The sequence below is a fragment of the Pipistrellus hanaki genome, assembly GCF_964339955.1.
Source record: "Pipistrellus hanaki genome assembly, chromosome: 7".
In the NCBI taxonomy this organism is placed as follows: domain Eukaryota; kingdom Metazoa; phylum Chordata; class Mammalia; order Chiroptera; family Vespertilionidae; genus Pipistrellus; species Pipistrellus hanaki.
In genome coordinates, this window is record NC_140509.1 from 75,649,364 (window position 1) to 75,667,392 (window position 18,029).

At 38.3% G+C, this 18,029-nt stretch overlaps 1 protein-coding gene across 2 annotated transcripts in view; it reads right to left on the reverse strand.

Annotated features, from left to right (window-relative positions):
* CLVS2 (clavesin 2) overlaps positions 1–18,029 on the reverse strand; it is a 57,091-nt gene that overhangs the window by 29,016 nt on the left and 10,046 nt on the right. For both annotated transcript variants that reach the window (XM_084889664.1, XM_084889663.1), the window contains exon 3: positions 14,331–14,505. In XM_084889664.1, the coding sequence (XP_084745790.1) occupies positions 14,331–14,505 (175 nt within the window). The remainder of the gene's footprint in view (positions 1–14,330; positions 14,506–18,029) is intronic.

The window sequence follows — 18,029 nt, forward strand, 5'->3', positions numbered from 1 at the left end:
AAAGAGATTTTACCATCCATAACAACATATTTTTTTCAAGAATATATTTAATGTCATTCTAATTTAGGTTTCAAATTATTGTCTTTCCAAAACTTTTTTGCTTTTTAAAATAAGCATGATGAGTTCTGTTCTACGTGGCATGACAGAATCCTTACTTGCTATCTATACAAGCAAACAATGAGAGCAAAGACATGGGTCGGTGACAAGATCATGTTTTAGAAAAACAATGTGACCACCATGTCCAGGGTGCCAGTTGGAGGCAAGGCCACTGATTTGTCTTTTGAAATAACCAAATTGAAAGATCACAAAAATTTAAATGAAAAAAAAACGTGGTAGAAAAAAATATTTTTTATCATCACTTAGCCTGCCACTAATGTGGACTTTCTGAGTCTCAGGGCTTGGTTGCTATAAAAATCTCTCCTAACTTCCCATTTTTCCAATTTCTTCCTTTAAAATCATCCCACTGAACAGATATTGGTAGGATGAAATCATGGACAGATGAACAACATCACATTCATTTTTTATGATTTGTTCTCCTACTCAAAATACAAATTGATCTCCATCCTTTATAATATGTAGTTTAAATTTAAAATTCATTCCGCCGAAACCGGTTTGGCTCAGCGGTAGAGTGTCAGTCTGCGGACTGGAAGGTCCCAGGTTCGATTCGGTCAAGGGCATGTACATTGGTTGCCGGCACATCCCCGGTCGGGGGTCAGGGGTGTGCAGGAGGCAGCTGGTCCATGTTTCTTTCTCATCGACGTTTCTAGCTCTCTAACTCTCTCCCTTCCTCTCTGTAAAAAATCAATAAAATATATTTTAAAAAAACAAAAAAGAATAAATTTAAAATTCATTCCATTTTGACCCCAACCTGTCAGTTTTCTTCAACTTATCTTTCTTGTCACCATATATAAAAACTTCACATCTATTAATCTTCACCTCTATCTTTAGCTCTGCTCTTTCCTTTGTCTCTTTACATATTCAACTCTTCCATAAAGCCATTCTATCATTTTATTCCATACACCATCAAGCCCTCCTCTGAACTTCTGAATTTCCTTCTGTAAAATTTATTTTGTCACTTATTGAATTGATTTTAATAATATAAGGGTATAATTGGCAGGCAGAACTAACATGTATTGTTTAAAAGCATAACTGTCTTTACAAAGTATCAATTGTGTCTACTTTGTCTTTTACTTAATTCATCTATCACTATTTTATTTAGATTTGCATAAGAATGTGTTTTTAAATAGGGCTTATTGATGGCTGCCTGACTGAATTTAACTTCCTTCCTCCTACCAAAAACTGTTTAGTACATGCCAAGTATATTAGCATAATATTTTGGATTATATGCTTTATTATTCCAAAGCATATTTACATTTCAACTGGCTCTGCTTTCCTGGGTCTTGCTGTAAATTTCCTTTGTGGTCCCCAAATGTGACCCATCACAGCTATATGTGTTAGCACTGCATAATTTTCTTAAGATGAGCAGCTGCAGCTGTCAGATTCTATTAATTTACTCATCAAACTATGTTAATATTATTTTAAAATAGACATTAACATTTATAACATGGTGCATTGTATATTTAATTGTCAAATAATTGGCTTTATGTTCTGCAGTATAATATGAATGTTTTAAATAAAGTTATTTATTAGAAAAATCTAGAGCCCTAGTGCACAAAATTCATGCACTCGGGGGTCCCTCAGCCTACCAAGCCTGTGCCCTCTCCCAGTACCGGAGCCCTCAGGTGATGTCCGACTGACACAGAGGTTGGAGAGGCTCCCGCCACCACCGCTGCTCTCACCAGCCATGAGCCCAGCTTCTGGGCTTCTGGCTGATGGGCACTCCCCCTATGGAAGTGCACTGATCACCAGGGGGCAGCTCCTACATTGAGCGTCTGCCCCTGGTGGTCAGTGCACATCATGGCGACAGGAAATTCCATTGTTTGGTCAGTTTGTATATTAGTCTTTTATTATATAGGATATCATGTTTCCAAAGGTAAAATGCATATACTGCAAAAAGTAGAAAAAAGAAAATTTCACCATAGCCCAACTGCTCTCATAAAATCACTATTTATGCTCCAATGTATTCTCTTCTCATTTTTAACATGTTTTAACATAAATGTGGTAACATTTACATTTATATCACACATATTTCACTTAACATTATATATAACCATTATCCCCATTATTACAAACTCTTTGCAAACATTACTCCTAACAGTTGAAAGATCATCCATCATGGAAACAATTTGGTATTGCAGATTTTGCTTCATGGAGATCTATATTTTCCAACGGTTCACAGATTCTGAGGCTGAGAGCTGGCCCAGATTAGGAAACCAAGCATGGCAGTCTAACAATACTGGGATAGCTGCCTCCAATCCTTTTCATTTCTTTAGATTGAATATTTGAAGCAATACTTATTGTTTCCCTATCCAACTTCCCCAAAGAAACACCATTTAATTATGACATCCATAGCTCCCTGAAAATCAGGTCCATATGACTGTCACTCCTACATTGCTACTCATTATAACAATTGTATTTAATATATTTCATATTTTTAAATGCCGTACCTGACCATTATTTCTGAATCTTATATACTCATTGCTCAGGAAGTCCTTTCATTGACTTTTTCTAATGTATCCTCTCTTTCCCATAATCCTTTTTTATAAATTTTATCTTTATTACTGAAAGTATTACATGTGTCCCCCCCTTTGACCTCCCTCCACCACACATCCACATACCCCCAGGCCTACCCCACTATTGTCTGTGTCCATATGCTATGCATATTTGCACATAAATTCTTTGGTTAATCTCTTCCTGTACCCCCTACCCCCTTCCCTCTGCAATTCATCATTCTATTCCATGCTTCCATGTCTCTGGATTTATTTTGATCATCAGTTTATTTTGTTTATTAGATTCCACATAAGAGTGAGATCATGAGATACTTGTTTTTATCCGACTGGCTATTTCCCTTGAATCTCTCAAATACCTGAGACATTGCACCCTCCAGTGTATGCTCTCCCAAGAGTACCCATCCTATTTCACCACAGATGAGAGTTATAAGAATTGCAGTTCTATGATATGCCTGTAGTCCACCCACAACCAGTGATATGATCCTCCTTGCCAGCCAGCTGGTGACTTACTTAGCAGAAGTGAATATTGTCCTTGCCATTGAGGAGCTTATTATCTAGCTGAGAACAGTGAGGAGAGATGTGTACCTGAATCATGTCTTTATAAATCCGGTTTCAACAGAAAATATTTGTGATATTCCAAAGAGTGAAAATCCCAGGAGCCTTATATTCTAGGACTAAACCAATGCGTTCTGTATGATTTAGAGCACCTATACTTGTTATAGCCATATTTAATCACTATCTTACAACCTGGAAGAACAAAGGCAGGGACTACAAACTTCCAGTAGAAAATTGCCTACATATTTTCATAATTTACAAAAAGTGTGTGGGGGAAGCTCTCATCCCACATAGCTTCAGTCAGTCGGTTTTGTATGAGCTGCCAAGTTAGGCTGATTAATTACAGTGCATTGTAAAATAATCATATTTTGGTCTAAAAGAATGATCTTGCTTTATACATTTACTTAGATTCTATTCTTGATCACAGGGCAGGAAAGAAGTGCATGGGAAGGGCTGACTTTAACCAAGTGCTTTCTCTGTGTATCATGCCAATCTCTTCCATGTATGTTATCTTGTTTAATCCTCATAATAATGCCAGGTGGAAGGTGTTAATCCCAGTTCTTAGATGTGATGACAAAGAGTGGGGTCGATGAAGTAATTTATCTAAAATTGAAATCTGGATGTGGCAGATGCAAGCTGTAAACCCAGGAATGCTTGAATCTAAACGTTGACCTAATCTTGCAATTGTCAAGAGGAAAGCTCATTTTGCTTTCAATTATATCCTTTATAATTGTTCTCCAAACAACTCTCTATGAAGAAAACAGGTCATCAAGACATTTCTTCCCCAGAAGTTTGTTTGGGCAAAGAAGATGTTCTCCTTCTTCCTTACATGGCCTCGAGATACAAATCAATGTCCCTTCCCTCACCTTAAGAACATTTTGTGTTTTAAAATTAGATTATAAATCTCATTTGGAGATGCCTCCAAGAGGAAAGAAAAGGGAGAGGACAGTTTTAACTTCAGTGCTGATACATGAGCTGCCAGTAAACAATTCCAAAGCAGGAGCTAATAATAGAGAAAAAAGAAGTCCCAAAAAGAGAATCTTGGGCCACGTGAAAAAATGTAGCAGGGAGTTAAACACATAAGCTATGGATTCAGAGATAATGAAGGAAACATGGACTTCTGTGAGGACTGCGACCTATTTTAAGAAGTAGAGGGGCTTACTTTAGAGGCTAGGCTAGAAAACCCAAGCTGCAAAGATAAACCACAACAATGGAATTTGCGGAGCTCTCCATGGTGCTGCTCAAGTCAGCCAAAGCCTCCTTGGATAGTTTCCCCAGTGTTGAAGTCCTGTTAGCTCTCCTTTGAGTTAAGGTCCTTTCCAGATCTAACTACTTATGAAAATAGAAGACAGCCTCTTATTATTTATGAAGGAATGTTTTTATTCTCCTTACACTGACTAAATTATATCTCTAAGTTCAGCATGTAGAAGTATCCCACTACAATGCTGACCATCTACCCCAGGTTGAAAAAGCAGGCTTCAGTCACCACTGAATGTCTACCAGTTGTAGGAATCCATATTTTCCTAGTGGAGTAAAATGTGCTTTCCTTAGCCACCTTAGGAGAGACAACGGGCTGACCAGAGGCATCTCTTTGAGGTCTTCTTCTGAAATCAGGCAATGAAGGTGACTGAATCACTACCCATTTGCAAATAAACTTAGCCTTCTAATACTTATAGACTTAAGTTATGTCTTCATAGGCTGATTTGCAAGAATACCTCCCTCCCATCAGCCCCCCATCTTGCTTTGTTGTATAAAAGAGAACAAGATGGGTCACCAGCAGCTCTACTGGAGCCATCAGAGAAAATTTGCCCAGGGTTTTCATTCTTTCCATGACTGCTGAAACCAGCTCAATTTGATCTGGAAATATGGCCTCAGTATTTGCCAATAGTGTCCGTCAGTATGCAAAGGATACAGGCTTCATTAAGTTGGCCTAAGTGAACTTCCTTAAGTGGGTCATAACCACACAAACAATTATGAGTGTTTTAAAGTAAATGGAATGGTGATATAATTATAAAAATATCCTTGTTAAAATTCCTATTATATGCCAAAACTGGTTTGGCTCAGTGGATAGAGCGTCGGCCTGCGGACTGAAGGGTCCTGGGTTCGATTCCGGTCAAGGGCATGTACTTTGGTTGCGGGCATATCCCCAACCAGAGGATTGCAAGAGGCAGCTGATCGATGACTCTCTCTCATGGATGTTTCTAGCTCTCTATCTCTCTCCCTTCCTCTCTGTACAAAATCAATAAAATATATTTTTAAAAATTACTATTATATTCTCAGTGACTTCATCTTTAAAATTTGTGGCTTATTTCCCCTCAGGTATATAAAAGTATTCATGCTGATCTCTGGTAAAAAAAAAAAAAAAAAAAAAAAAAAAAAGTATATCCATTGGAATTTTGCTTCTTAGAAATACATTTTTTCATATTTCACTCCAGAAAAAAAAATCTCTGGAGATTTAGATTAAAGAACTATCACCATATAGGAGCCTAAGAATTTCTTTTTTAGTCTCATATAAAAGTAAAATGATAACACATGACTTCATTTCTATCTTCATTTCTATTATCCTGTTATCATAAAGTAGACAATGATTGGCTTTAAGGTGTTAAGGGGCTTCCAAGTCAATATGGTGGACTGAATAAACACAATTTCCTCACCTTTTTCCACAAATGTAAGTGACAGTAAACAGTAAACCTATAATAAATTTACAACAGCATTGAAAACTGAATGAGGTGGAGTAACATTATGTCAGACATTTGATAAAATATTGGGAGATGAAAAATACATGTGCTTTTGATTTCCACTTCCAACAAGATGACATAGTCTTGCTTTCCCCTATTTTTCTCATTAAGTACAACTTAAAAACCTGGGCATTATCCTATCTAATAAGGAGGGAATATGCTAATTGACTGCCACACCTTCAGAGATGGTGTCCACAGCTACAAGAAGCCCAGTCCTCTGAGCCCTGCCAGAGCAGCAGGTAAGCAGCACAACTGGATCCATCCCCAGGCGGGTCTGGCCACTCTGCCTGCTTGCCTCCAGAGTCCCCTAACCCTTTAGGTGCCCAGGGCTGGCCAGGGGTACAGGCAAGCCCTGAATGTTGGCTGCCCAGCTACCCAGGGCCACCAAAGGCTCACATAACCAGGGGCTGCCGTAACCAGGGGCAGCAGAGTCTTGCACTGGCAGCAGCAGAGGTGTGATGGGGGCAAACCCTTCCCCTGATCACCAGGCCGCCTCCCACCCATGAGGGCTCCTGGATTGTGAGAGGGGGCAGGCCAAGCTGAGTGACCCTCCCCCCACTCCAGTAGTATATAAAACAGACACAAGAAGACTATGAAAGATGAAGAGAAAATGATAAACCAGGTAAGGACCTTTGGATCCAAAGAATAACATGATGGCAAGTTGCCTGGGTTTGATTTCGCCTCACATATCCCAGATTTAGAACTCAGGAAACTGGCAAATGGAAACTCCAATAAGCACAAATCAAAAAAAAAAAAAAAAAAAAAAAAAAAAAAAAAAAAAAGCCTCTACAAAAGCTTTCTCTCCTGGGCAAAGAATCAGAAAAGGTGCATACTAGCAACATATAAAAAATCTAGACAATAACTACTACACTCTGGCTAAGTATCATAAGAAAAATAAAAATGAAAAATGTGACTTCAACACTTACACCAGCAAAGAGCAAGAAGTGAGTTGAGAGCCCTAGCCCATTTGCCTCAGTGGATAGAGCTTTGGCCTGAGGACTGAGGAGTCCTGGGTTCGACTCCTGTCAAGGGCATATACCTAGGTTGCAGGATCCTCCCCAGCCCTAGCCCTGGTCAGGGTGTGTGCAGGAGGCAACCAATCAATCAATCAATCTCTCTCTCTCTCTCTCTCTCTCTCTCTCTCTCTCTCTCTCTCTCCCTCTCTCTCTCTCCCTCTCTCTCTTTCTCTCTTTCTCTCTTTCTCTCTTTCTCTCTCTCTCAAATTAATGTTTCTATCTGTGCGTCTGTCCCTCTCTCTTCCACTCTCTCTAAAAATCAATGGGAAAATATCCTTGGGTGAGGATTAAAAAAAAAAAAAAAAAGTGAGCTGAGAGTACCATTCTCACCAGGCTGTAATGTGTGGTGTCAGAGAAGGCCGAGTTGGCAGTCAGGGCTTTATCATGGTTATAGTGATGTTAACATTCTGGTTACAAGGTTGTACAATATTTTTGCAAAATGTTACCATGGAGAAAAACATATATGAGATATTTGTGTTTCATTTCTTATAACTGTATATGAATGTACTATATATAATCTCCGAGTAGAAGTGAAAAGTTTAATGAAAAGTACTTGTGGCCATACAACTTTATGATACATGGAGAATTAAGACCACAAATTACAAAGACCATGATGTTCTGCTGGGAACTAATGATATGTCAAATGCATTTGCATTGTTACTAAAAAGAATGAGAGAGAACTTGCAATTATTCATCTTTTTTTGTTGTTGTTCTTTAGTTAAGGACATGTCTAAACATGGCCAATAAAATGAAATTCAGAATAGCTCACATTATTCCTCGGTTTTTCATTATGGATAATTATATTCTATCCGTTTGTCGTTATCTCAATGACTCAAACCAAAAGATTATTTGCTTCTTGCCATTTGTTGCTTCAATTATCTGGATACTGGAAGCAAAATGATAACTAGTCTCTTTTACAGTGGTTGAAAGTGTAGCGGTATATCATGTTATTGCTAATTATTGATATTCTCTAATTGAGTATGCATTAAATAACTCTAAAGCACTCATCTCTTTGTTTTCTCAAGGCTGACACCTACTTCCAATAACTAGACATTTTAAACACATTTAGCAGCTAATCAAAGGAAATAAACAACAATTCTAATATAAGAAAAAAAATAGTGACATATACATACATATATGTCTATATCACACACACACACACACACACACACACACACACACACACACACACACACATATATATATATATATATATATATATATATATATATATATATATATATATATATATATATAATTAGTATAGCCTGTTAGCAAAGGTCAATCCTTAACCTGCTTGGTAAACTAAATATTATAAATAATTTTTACATACCTATTGTCAACTTTTAAAATGATTTCCAAATTGCCCTAGCTGTTTGGCTCAGTGAATAGAGCATCAGCCTGCAAACCAAAGAGTTCGGGGTTCAATTCCAGTCAAGGAAACATACCTCAGTTACAGACTTTTCCGTGGCCGGGGCCCTGGTCCAGGCTCATGCAGGAGGTAACTAATCGATGTGTTTCTCTCACCCGATGTTTCTCTCTGTCTTTCCCTCTCTCTTTCACTATCCCTAAAAATCAGTGGGAAAATATCCTCGGGTAAGGATTAGCAAGAATAATTTCTTTTAAAGGACTTCCAAACTTCCACATTCTCACATTAGAAAACAAAGCAATCCTCTAGTTCTTCACGCATTTTGTTTTAGGTTAGGTAGCAACTGAAAGGAAGCACACTTAGCTCAGACAGCTATGCATGTGATGAACAAAATGTCACTTTTTTTACACACTGTCTTTGTCACTGTTTCTCAATATGGTTCTGCCTGTGCATACAAAATGTGGGACTAAACGCTCCCACCTCCAGGCTGTCTGACTGACTAAAGCTCCTGAGTCTGTGTGTTCATTTTCCAAAGAGATAGGCATTGTTTCAACCCTCCCCCACCAGTGCGCCATAACGCTGCCCTAAGTTTACCAGGTAGCTTGCTTGCAAAAGCTTTCTACTACATTGTCCAGACCATCATTAAGTCTGCAAACTCCTGGCAGGTTAACGACCATTGCAAAAAACAAATGCTGCAGAGCACAGAGTCCTTCTGTTGTATTATGAATCCCTAATTTACTTAATATCTCACACTTCTTCTTTAATATTCTCCCTTAACCATCCTACACACACACACACACACACACACACACACACACACACACACACACCACGAGTGCAATTTCAAAGCTGCCAGAGATTATGAGTAGGATTTGGAGGACTGAAAAGCTAATGCTAGAGAAGTTAATGAAGCTCCTCACCCGCTAGCCTTGGAGAATGATGTTCCAAGTCATTAGTCTGTTCTCTGTTTTTTGGCAAGATCCCCTATGCGGGACTGAGCTTCCGAACAGTCAGAGCCCAGAATTTTAGCAGCAGCACTTTCTGCCTTCCACATGAATGACCAGAGCTCTCAGATCTAGCAGATTGGTGGCTGCTTGTAACACTGAACCCTTGCTTGAGTCAAAAGAAAGGACCCCATTAAGTACTGTGAATTAATTACATATTCTTTGTGCTCTCACAAGTCCTGGTTTTATGAAGGGCCCTTACAATATCTGGCACGGATTTAGGCACTTTGTGATGGCCCTACATCTGAGTCTCAATGTAGCAATTCAAACAACTATTCAAATCTCTGTTTCAGCTGAACTCCTTGCCAACAGACCCACATCTTGACGACATTAGGTACCTTTCAGCTTGTAGAGTTTGGAGATTCCTGTGAGATTGTGAAAGCAAAAGCACAAACAAGGCAGGACAGAGCTGAGGGGGAATAACAGTAAATATACACATATAGGGCTTAGATAACTTTTTTAAAATTCACCAATAAGAGATCCTGGATTCATACGAGAGTTTGAGTTTTTCATTATTACAGGATTTTTAAAAATAGGGCAACTGTAACCACATCAGTTCTCTGTAAATCCAAAAAGTCTACACTTTTCCAGATATTTCCAAACATTTCATGTTTTAATTGGTTTCCCAGGAAGAGTCTATGTGTTACATCCACTTAATCTTATATTGATTTTCTAAGATGTTTTCTATTACTATAACTACCCTAATCAATTAACTTTCTGTAATTAGCAGGACAATTTTCTCTTTCTCTTTTCTTTCCATTGAAACCTGAATATTTTATTCCAAATTAAAAAAAAATGAAGGGGAGAGAAATGGTTCTGTGACTTAGTCTCAAAAATATATGCGAGGCCAGTTAGCATTGCTTTGTTTATCCCAATAAACAAATTCCACCTGTATTAACATGTGAGAGTTTGTCATGTGGGCAGGAAGTTACTCTAAACCAAGCACTTCAAACTCAAGGGCTGACATGGGCCAAATAAACAAGGCATACAGGCCTCAGGTTGTGAGTTTGACATGTTTGCTCTAAGCTGAGCTTATCACCCAGCTATGGTGGCCCAGTGGTTGAGCGTCGATCTATGAATCAGGAGGTCAGAGTTCAAGTTCCGGTCAGGACATATGTCCAGGTTGCAGGCTTGATCCCCATTGGGGTACGTGCAGGAGGAGGCAGCCAATCAAGGATTCTCTCTCATCATTCTAGCTCTCTCTCCCTCTCCCTTTCTCTCTGAAATCAATATATATATATAAACTGAGCTTATCTGTTTTTTTTTAAAACACAGCCCTGGAAACAATTGAAACAAGATTCAGGAAAGGCATTGGTCTTTGGAGTCAGCCAACCTGGACTCAAGCCTTGATGTCAGTTGAAAAATCTGAGTGTCAAACTCTCTGAAGCTTCATTTCCTGTCCTACAAAAATGGAATCAGCCAAAACCGGTTTGGCTCAATGGATAGAGCGTTGGCTTGGGGACTGAAGGGACCCAGGTTCGATTCCGGTCAAGGGCATGTACCTTGGTTGCGGGCATATCCCCAATAGGGGGTGTACAAGAGGCAGCTGATCGATGACTCTCTCTCATCAATGTTTCTAACTCTCTATCTCTCTCCCTTCCTCTCTGTACAAAATCAATAAAATATATATTTTTTTAAAAATGGAATCAATATAATTACCGCCAGGACAGTTTGGGGCTTCTCAAACTAGATCTAGCCCCTTCCCCCCACCTTTTTTTTTTTTTTTTTTTTAATACAAGCCCATTCTTCTACCCAAAAGATCTTCCTAAAGCAGAGGATTGTCCAAGTCACTGTCTTGTCCATAATTTCCTCGTTTCTGAGAACCTGGGCCAATCCACATAGCATGCCATTGTCTATCCAAGGCTCAGCCTGCTTTTCCCACTCAGTTCTGGCCATTCACCTCAATCCATGTGTTACTCTAACCAGATCAATACAGATTTATCATGTACTCTCAATCCCTTGTAGCTGTATGTTCCTTCCAAAGCACTTCCCAAAAGCTTCCCTGCCCAAAATGCTTTTCCTGTCCTAGTCAACTTAGCAAACTCTAGCTCAACTCTCAAGGCCAAGGATATCTCACACTCCTCCCCTTTTCAACTGGGCCTGAAGCTTCTCTGAAAAGAAACAAAGATTGATTTTTCACTAGATGAAACCATTTCAATTTTACTTGGCTTCCAACATGAAAAATTATTTTACTTGGCATCTAACATGAACATATCTAGACGCTATTTAACCACACAGTGAAGTAATTTTTTAAAATGCAATCTGTGTATCTACAATCTGAGCATTAAAAGCAAAATATGAGATCATTCAGATTCCCAAAGTCAATTAACTTTAGGTCTTCACAGTCTAGGTAGTCACTGAATTGTGAGAAAACCAGCACATATGCAGAACAATATGGCACCTGAAATAATTAGTTCATGCACACTGATTACTTTGCTCATTGATATCACCCGCTGGGTGCAAGATGTATGATTTCAAACATAATACTTCAAATTTGCTATAAATGAATAGCCAAAGATTCAAACAAGTTTAAGAATTCACCAAATATTTGATATGACAGGGTTGTCATCCAAACCCAGGTCTGTCTGCCCCTAAAGCCCATTTTATTTTTACCCTTCCACACTGTCTCTCTGTTGACTGGTACTGTGATCACAGGTGAATCTTCTAGCAACGGTCTACTAGTTTGTGTCCATATCCAAGGTATCAGGTGCCATCACTAGCCAAATCACTCAAAATACTCTTTCACTTCAGGCAAAGGAATTTGTGTGTGCAGTAACCTCAAGAGAAAGAGAGATGGGACCTCTTCAAAACATGGTTACATCCCATTAATAATGCACTTCGTTTAAGTAACTTTCTTCTCTGGCATGTTCATCTTTAGCCTTTCTTATTTTGAGTTCAATTTCCTAGAATATATTTTACGTGTGCCTAAGTAAAAATAACATATTATAGTAGAATTATGACATGGCATAAGCCATCACTGAGTTGTTAAAAATAGTCTCACACATAAAAGGAAAAATAAATAAAAATATTATCACCTCTCAATTTCCCTGGCATGGGGATTGGAAGTTATTTATTGTTGTGGTGGTGTTGTTTGACTTGTTGATGGTATTAGTCATGTTTTGTGACCAAAATTGTGTATATATCTTTAATTCAAATGTTTTAGGGTCTTATGTCAATCTCAAAAATAAATTTATCCATGCTCTGCATGAAGTATCTTTCAATGGACAATAATATTTCTCACATGGTAAATGCAAAAGAAACAGAGACTTGATTAGAAAAGTCAGGAAATGTAACTTCTGTATAAAACTAAATATGAAATCATGCATGTTACAATGGAGCATTTTTAGCACATCTTATCATCCTGTTCAGAATTACCACTATAATTTTAGATGCAGTACAGACAGAGACAGAGACGCATATAGTCATAGATACAGAGCATTTAAAAAATCATTCTGAACTGAAGAAAACATTGAATTTAAATGTGAATAACTTGTCAAATTCATTGACAGGTAGAGTTCACTTATTGTAAGTGGCTTCCCAACCAACAACCAGAAAGCACGACCCCTGCTTCCTCGATCTCAGTCCTGGGAGAAAGGAAAAGAGATTGAAACATTTGTGGGGAATGGAGATGAGGCCGCTTCCCTCTCCAGCACAAGCACAGAGGTGCCATCTGACTACAGCTCCCGTCATGCTGCCACTTGGCACATTCCGAAGTTTCGAGAGTGGCCATGGCCAACAGGGAAGCTCGCAAACAAGTCTGAATTTTCCATGTTTCTTCTGCAAGGACTTCTCGCCTTACTACTAAATGGCTCCATACAGTCTGTAAGTTGGCAAATAGCACAGCACAGAGTCTATCTTTAAAGTGTATTTTTTTTTTAAAGTTTCATAGGAATGGTAGGAGTTCCCCAGTCCCTCATGCAGCGGAAGGTCTACTCTACTGCTATTGCAAAGAGAAGATGCAGGTTAAACAGTGGTAACAAGTCTAAAAAGCTAGGTTGCCATCCTGTGTTAAGTAACATGGTTCGTGGTGACCAATTTTCTTTATAAGATAAAAACCACTTTATACACCGCAGGCAACAGGGCACATTCCACATGTTCATTAGGGCACATTCTACACATTTTCGAATGGGCATTATCCTGTGCCCTCTCCCAAGCTTATTAATTATCTCTATGAAGTTTTTTTTAAAAAAGAAAAGTACCATTCAAGGTAAGACAGGAGCAAGGGTGACTCACCAAAAGCAAGTAAGGAAACATGTACCAGAAAAAGCCTACGCAGAGAAAAGGGACCAGGGTGTCTTATTCACTCCAGAGACAAAACTCAAACTGTGAATTTAAACAGGTTAAGCTGTTCTGCTACCTGGAGAAGTGGCTCATTTTTAGGGAGTAATCCGCCATCAGCTAATTATCACATACCACTAAATAATAACTGATTTTCCATCTTATAATTCCCAATGTCATTTGCTGGAAGATGCATTATTCCTATGTAAATGCTATGCGATAGCCCTTGCACACACAAAAAAGAACAAAACCCCAATTGAGTCTAGAAAAGTAATTCAAAACAGTGGTTCCAGAGCTTAGAGATCAAAAACATGTCGATTGACTTTCCAAAAGATTTTAGGCAATATACCATCATATTCCAAATTCACCAGGTTAAACGAAATGAGGAAGCAAATTAATTAATATACACAGGACAGAAAAAAGAAACAAAAACAAGCCTAAAGAGTTAATAATTAAAATCCAAAAGATGTTGCTTGTTCTGATTATCAAGATAAAAATCTCAGGTTATCATATTTATGTTTAGGCATAGTGAGCGCTTATGCCAAGTATTACAAATTCTCACCTATTCAAAGGCCCACTCCTTTTTCTCCTAAAATCCTTGGTCCAGTTAGTGTTTTAATGCCTGTGCTTGAAAACTATATAAAAATTGTTTTTATCCCTTAAGTAGGACATTTTGCTAGTCTAACAGATTAAAGTCAAACACGGGAGACCAAGAAAGTGGGTAATTTGTCAAGTTTTACCTGAAGGCCTTCAATAGCCAATCGCAGCATGCTGGGTGTAAGTTTAGAGGCTTGCTTGAAGGTGAAGTTACTCCAGTCTATGATCAAAACAAATCCATTCACTTGAAGCTCAGGATCTTCAATCATGGCTTCTAAAGACAGCAAAATGGCACGTAAAATGTCCACCAGTGTGTACCTGTAAGCAACAGAAAAGTCCTCATTACATCTGATAACCACTGAGGGAAGATTTTAGCACACTAAAAACTACTCTGAAAATACCTAAGAAACCTTAAGGAGATTATTTTGTTCAAAAGTTTTATTTTCAGAGCAACTTGTTTTGTGGCTCTCAGGCAACATATTCGAATTTAGCATGTATTCTACTAAAACAAACTATCATGCTTCGGGATATACTACGGTTCTCTTCATATTTCACAGCCATTTACTTTACCTCCAGGCCTTCCTATCATTTTCTAAAATTTCATTTTAACTACTCTGAGAATTAGACATGGTACCTTTTTAAATAGCTCAGGGATGTTCTCAGTAATACTGACATCTCCTATGTGCATATTTGAAATTTTTCTGAATGAGAATTGAGGAGTCTCAACAATAAATAAGAATAGTACTAGTATTTGAACAACTATGGGTAAAATTGTCAGCATATTTTAATTACTTGTATTGAGTTTGCTTCATAACAATAAAAGAAAGAAGAAGAAAATAAAAGATAACTATTTATATCCTTAGGACTATAAATAGTCTATATACCACCCAGAGATTTAATGAAGCAAGTAAATACCTGAAGAAGTAGATTCTAAACTCGAGAGCTCAATGTTGAAAATCCCCAGGATCAAAAACATACAGATCCCTAAACTCAAGAAAGCGAAGGAGGTAATGCAACCAGAGCTGAGAGAAAAATGAGATAATTATTCTAAAAAAAAAAGAATTCTAGCACTTTAAGAAGAAGCAACAAAATTATGGAATGTGTTAATCATTTCCATTTTTGAACACCCTGCATCTCAAGGTTTTTGGGTTTTTTTTGTGTGTGTATGTGTTTCTCCTCAAACATTCAGGTGTTCAATAAAATTTACAGAAAGAAATCTTGACCTCAGGAGGAGATGGGATGGATTAGAAGTGAAATCACAGGTATTTAGTGGAAGTGATAAGCTGACTTTCACTAAATGTTCACTCACAGTATGAGACAGTGAGCACATATGAGAGAATAGTTGTATTTTTACTTCTAACAACGTTTGGAGGAGAATGGAGAAAGCATAGTATTGCCGAAAGGAAGGAAATCATTGACAACAAAAGTTCAGATGACTTCTCACTATCTCTGGGCCTCCTTCTTCATCTGAAAAATTAGTGCAGTAGTATGGTATATGATCTCTTGGGTCTCAGCTTTAAGCAAGCATTCAGCATGGTGTCAGAAGATTTCAAGATGAATTGCTTCCCTCTCCCTCATTAGCTGTGTGAGCCTGGACATACTTGGCAGGATATAATCAGAACTGAAGAATATCTGTTTTAATCTTTTACTTTAAAATTTAATGATGATCTTTAGATAGCTCATTACTATTGTAAAAGGCAAGGATCAGTGGGTTCTCTTTAAATCTCTGGGTGGTATATAGACTATTTATAGTCCTAAGGATATGGCATCCTAAAACACGTTCTAAATATATAATAAAATCTTTGTAGAGCTCTATTACTAATTCATCTTTAAAACTGTGAAATATGGCCCTAGCTAGTTTGTCTCAGTGGATAAAGCGTCGGCCTGTGGACTGAGGGTCCCCGGTTCAATTCTGATCAAGGGCACATGCCTTGGGTTGCAGGCTCAATCCCTAGTGGGGAGCATGCAGAAGGCAGCCAATCAATGATTCTCTCTCATCATTGATGTTTCTCTCTTTCTCTCTCTCTCTCTCTCTCTCTCTCTCTCTCTCTCTCTCTCTCTCTCTCTCTCTCTCTCTCCTTCCTCTCTGAAATTGTAATAAAACTGTGAAACATGTGTGGCTGAATACCTTATCTGTCACTTCATGGTTGGCCTAACTTTTTTTTAAATAAAATGACCTAACACAATGTTTTGACCAAAAGCCAATGGGAAGTTGGAACAAAATAGCTGTATTTCTGGTTAAAATACAGACCCTCCTTTAAGCAACATTCATTTTGATTCCTAAAGTTTATAATAATATCACAGTAATAAAAATTAGAAATTAGAAAAGTTCAACTTAGAACTTTACTCTCATTATGATCATTCTGTGTCACCTATAAAAATACCAAAAAGCATTAATACCAAAGTAGCATTAAATAAAATTTGAATTGAAAGTAAGTTTTGGGAGGATGATGCATTGTACATAGAAAGAATAAATAATGACACCAGGAAGGGCTGAAAATAAGAGGCAATTTGTTTTAAGTAACCCACTTTAAATACGGTTCTATAAAACTGGGTCTAACTCAAGAGAAATGTATATGTACATTATAATTCCAACAGAACTAAAATACGACAGATCTCGGGATCAGTAATGGAACAAAAGCAGGTTTGCAAAGTTTTCAAGAGTAAATCTCACTGAGTTTTAAATTTTATGTCCTGCTCCAAAAAAAAAAAAAAAAGAATTAAATGATATTTATATAAATCATGTCGATGTATAAGTTTTTAAAAAAGAATCGTAAAAAAACATCCTGGCTGACTGCATTCAAAGGGCAGGTCAAAACCCCTCTTGACATCCCAGTCCTCTGTTGTCAAACATGTCACATCACTGCCATTAGCAGCTCAGCAGGCTATTCCAAAGCAGAGCATTATTAAGAGAGATATCGCTAAAGTCTGTAAAATATCTTCCAGAGAAATGGATCATTTTATGTATTTTATCTCTTCAGGAATCCCACCATGATTCTACTCTTTGGAATTATTAATATTTTGTACTGTTACAATTTATCGAGTGCCAGTGCAGTAAGTAGTCCACAAGTTCCTGCGTGGGGTTGACACCCCAATTTGTAGCAGCTCCACCATGGCTATTCTTCCCTTGCAGGCTGGGAAAAGGCCAGTGATAACAGACTAGCACCTCTACCCAGCTTTTGGCCCCTGATTGTGCTTCCTAAACAGCATAAGGAAAGCCTGAATCTGAAATCAACTTGGAAAGGAAGATGAGTAGCATGGAGTGAGAAGAAATAATGCCGCCAGTTAAGTGAGACACCAGTCTAGGCGGGCCATGCTCTTGAAGTAGATCAAAGTTGCTATAATACACAAACATTAGATGGAGACTTTGCCACCCACTTTTCCTATTTACTACCAGTGCAATCAAGAACAGGGGGACGCCCTACCTGGTTTGACTCAGTGGATAAACCCTCGGCCTGCGAACTGAGGGGTCCCAGGTTCGATTCCAATCAGGGTCATGTGCCTTGGTTGCAGGCACATCCCAAGTGGGAGGTGTATAGGAGGCAGCTGATCGATGATGTTTCTCTCTCATCCATGTTTCTAACTCTCTATCCTTCTCCCTTCCTCTCTGTAAAAAAATCAATAAAATATATATATTTTTAAAAAGAACAGGGGAGGGGGCTTGTTCTTCTGCCTCCATCCATGAAAGGCTTTGGGTGCCCACTGGTCCTGTGCTTCTCTCCTGGAGTTCACAGCAAGCACCTCATCCTCTACCCCAGTTTATACAATCGGTGCGAAGGGCAACCTAAATCACAAACAGGTCGTTTCCCTCTTCCTTCCCAGCCCATTCTTTCAGCCTGACG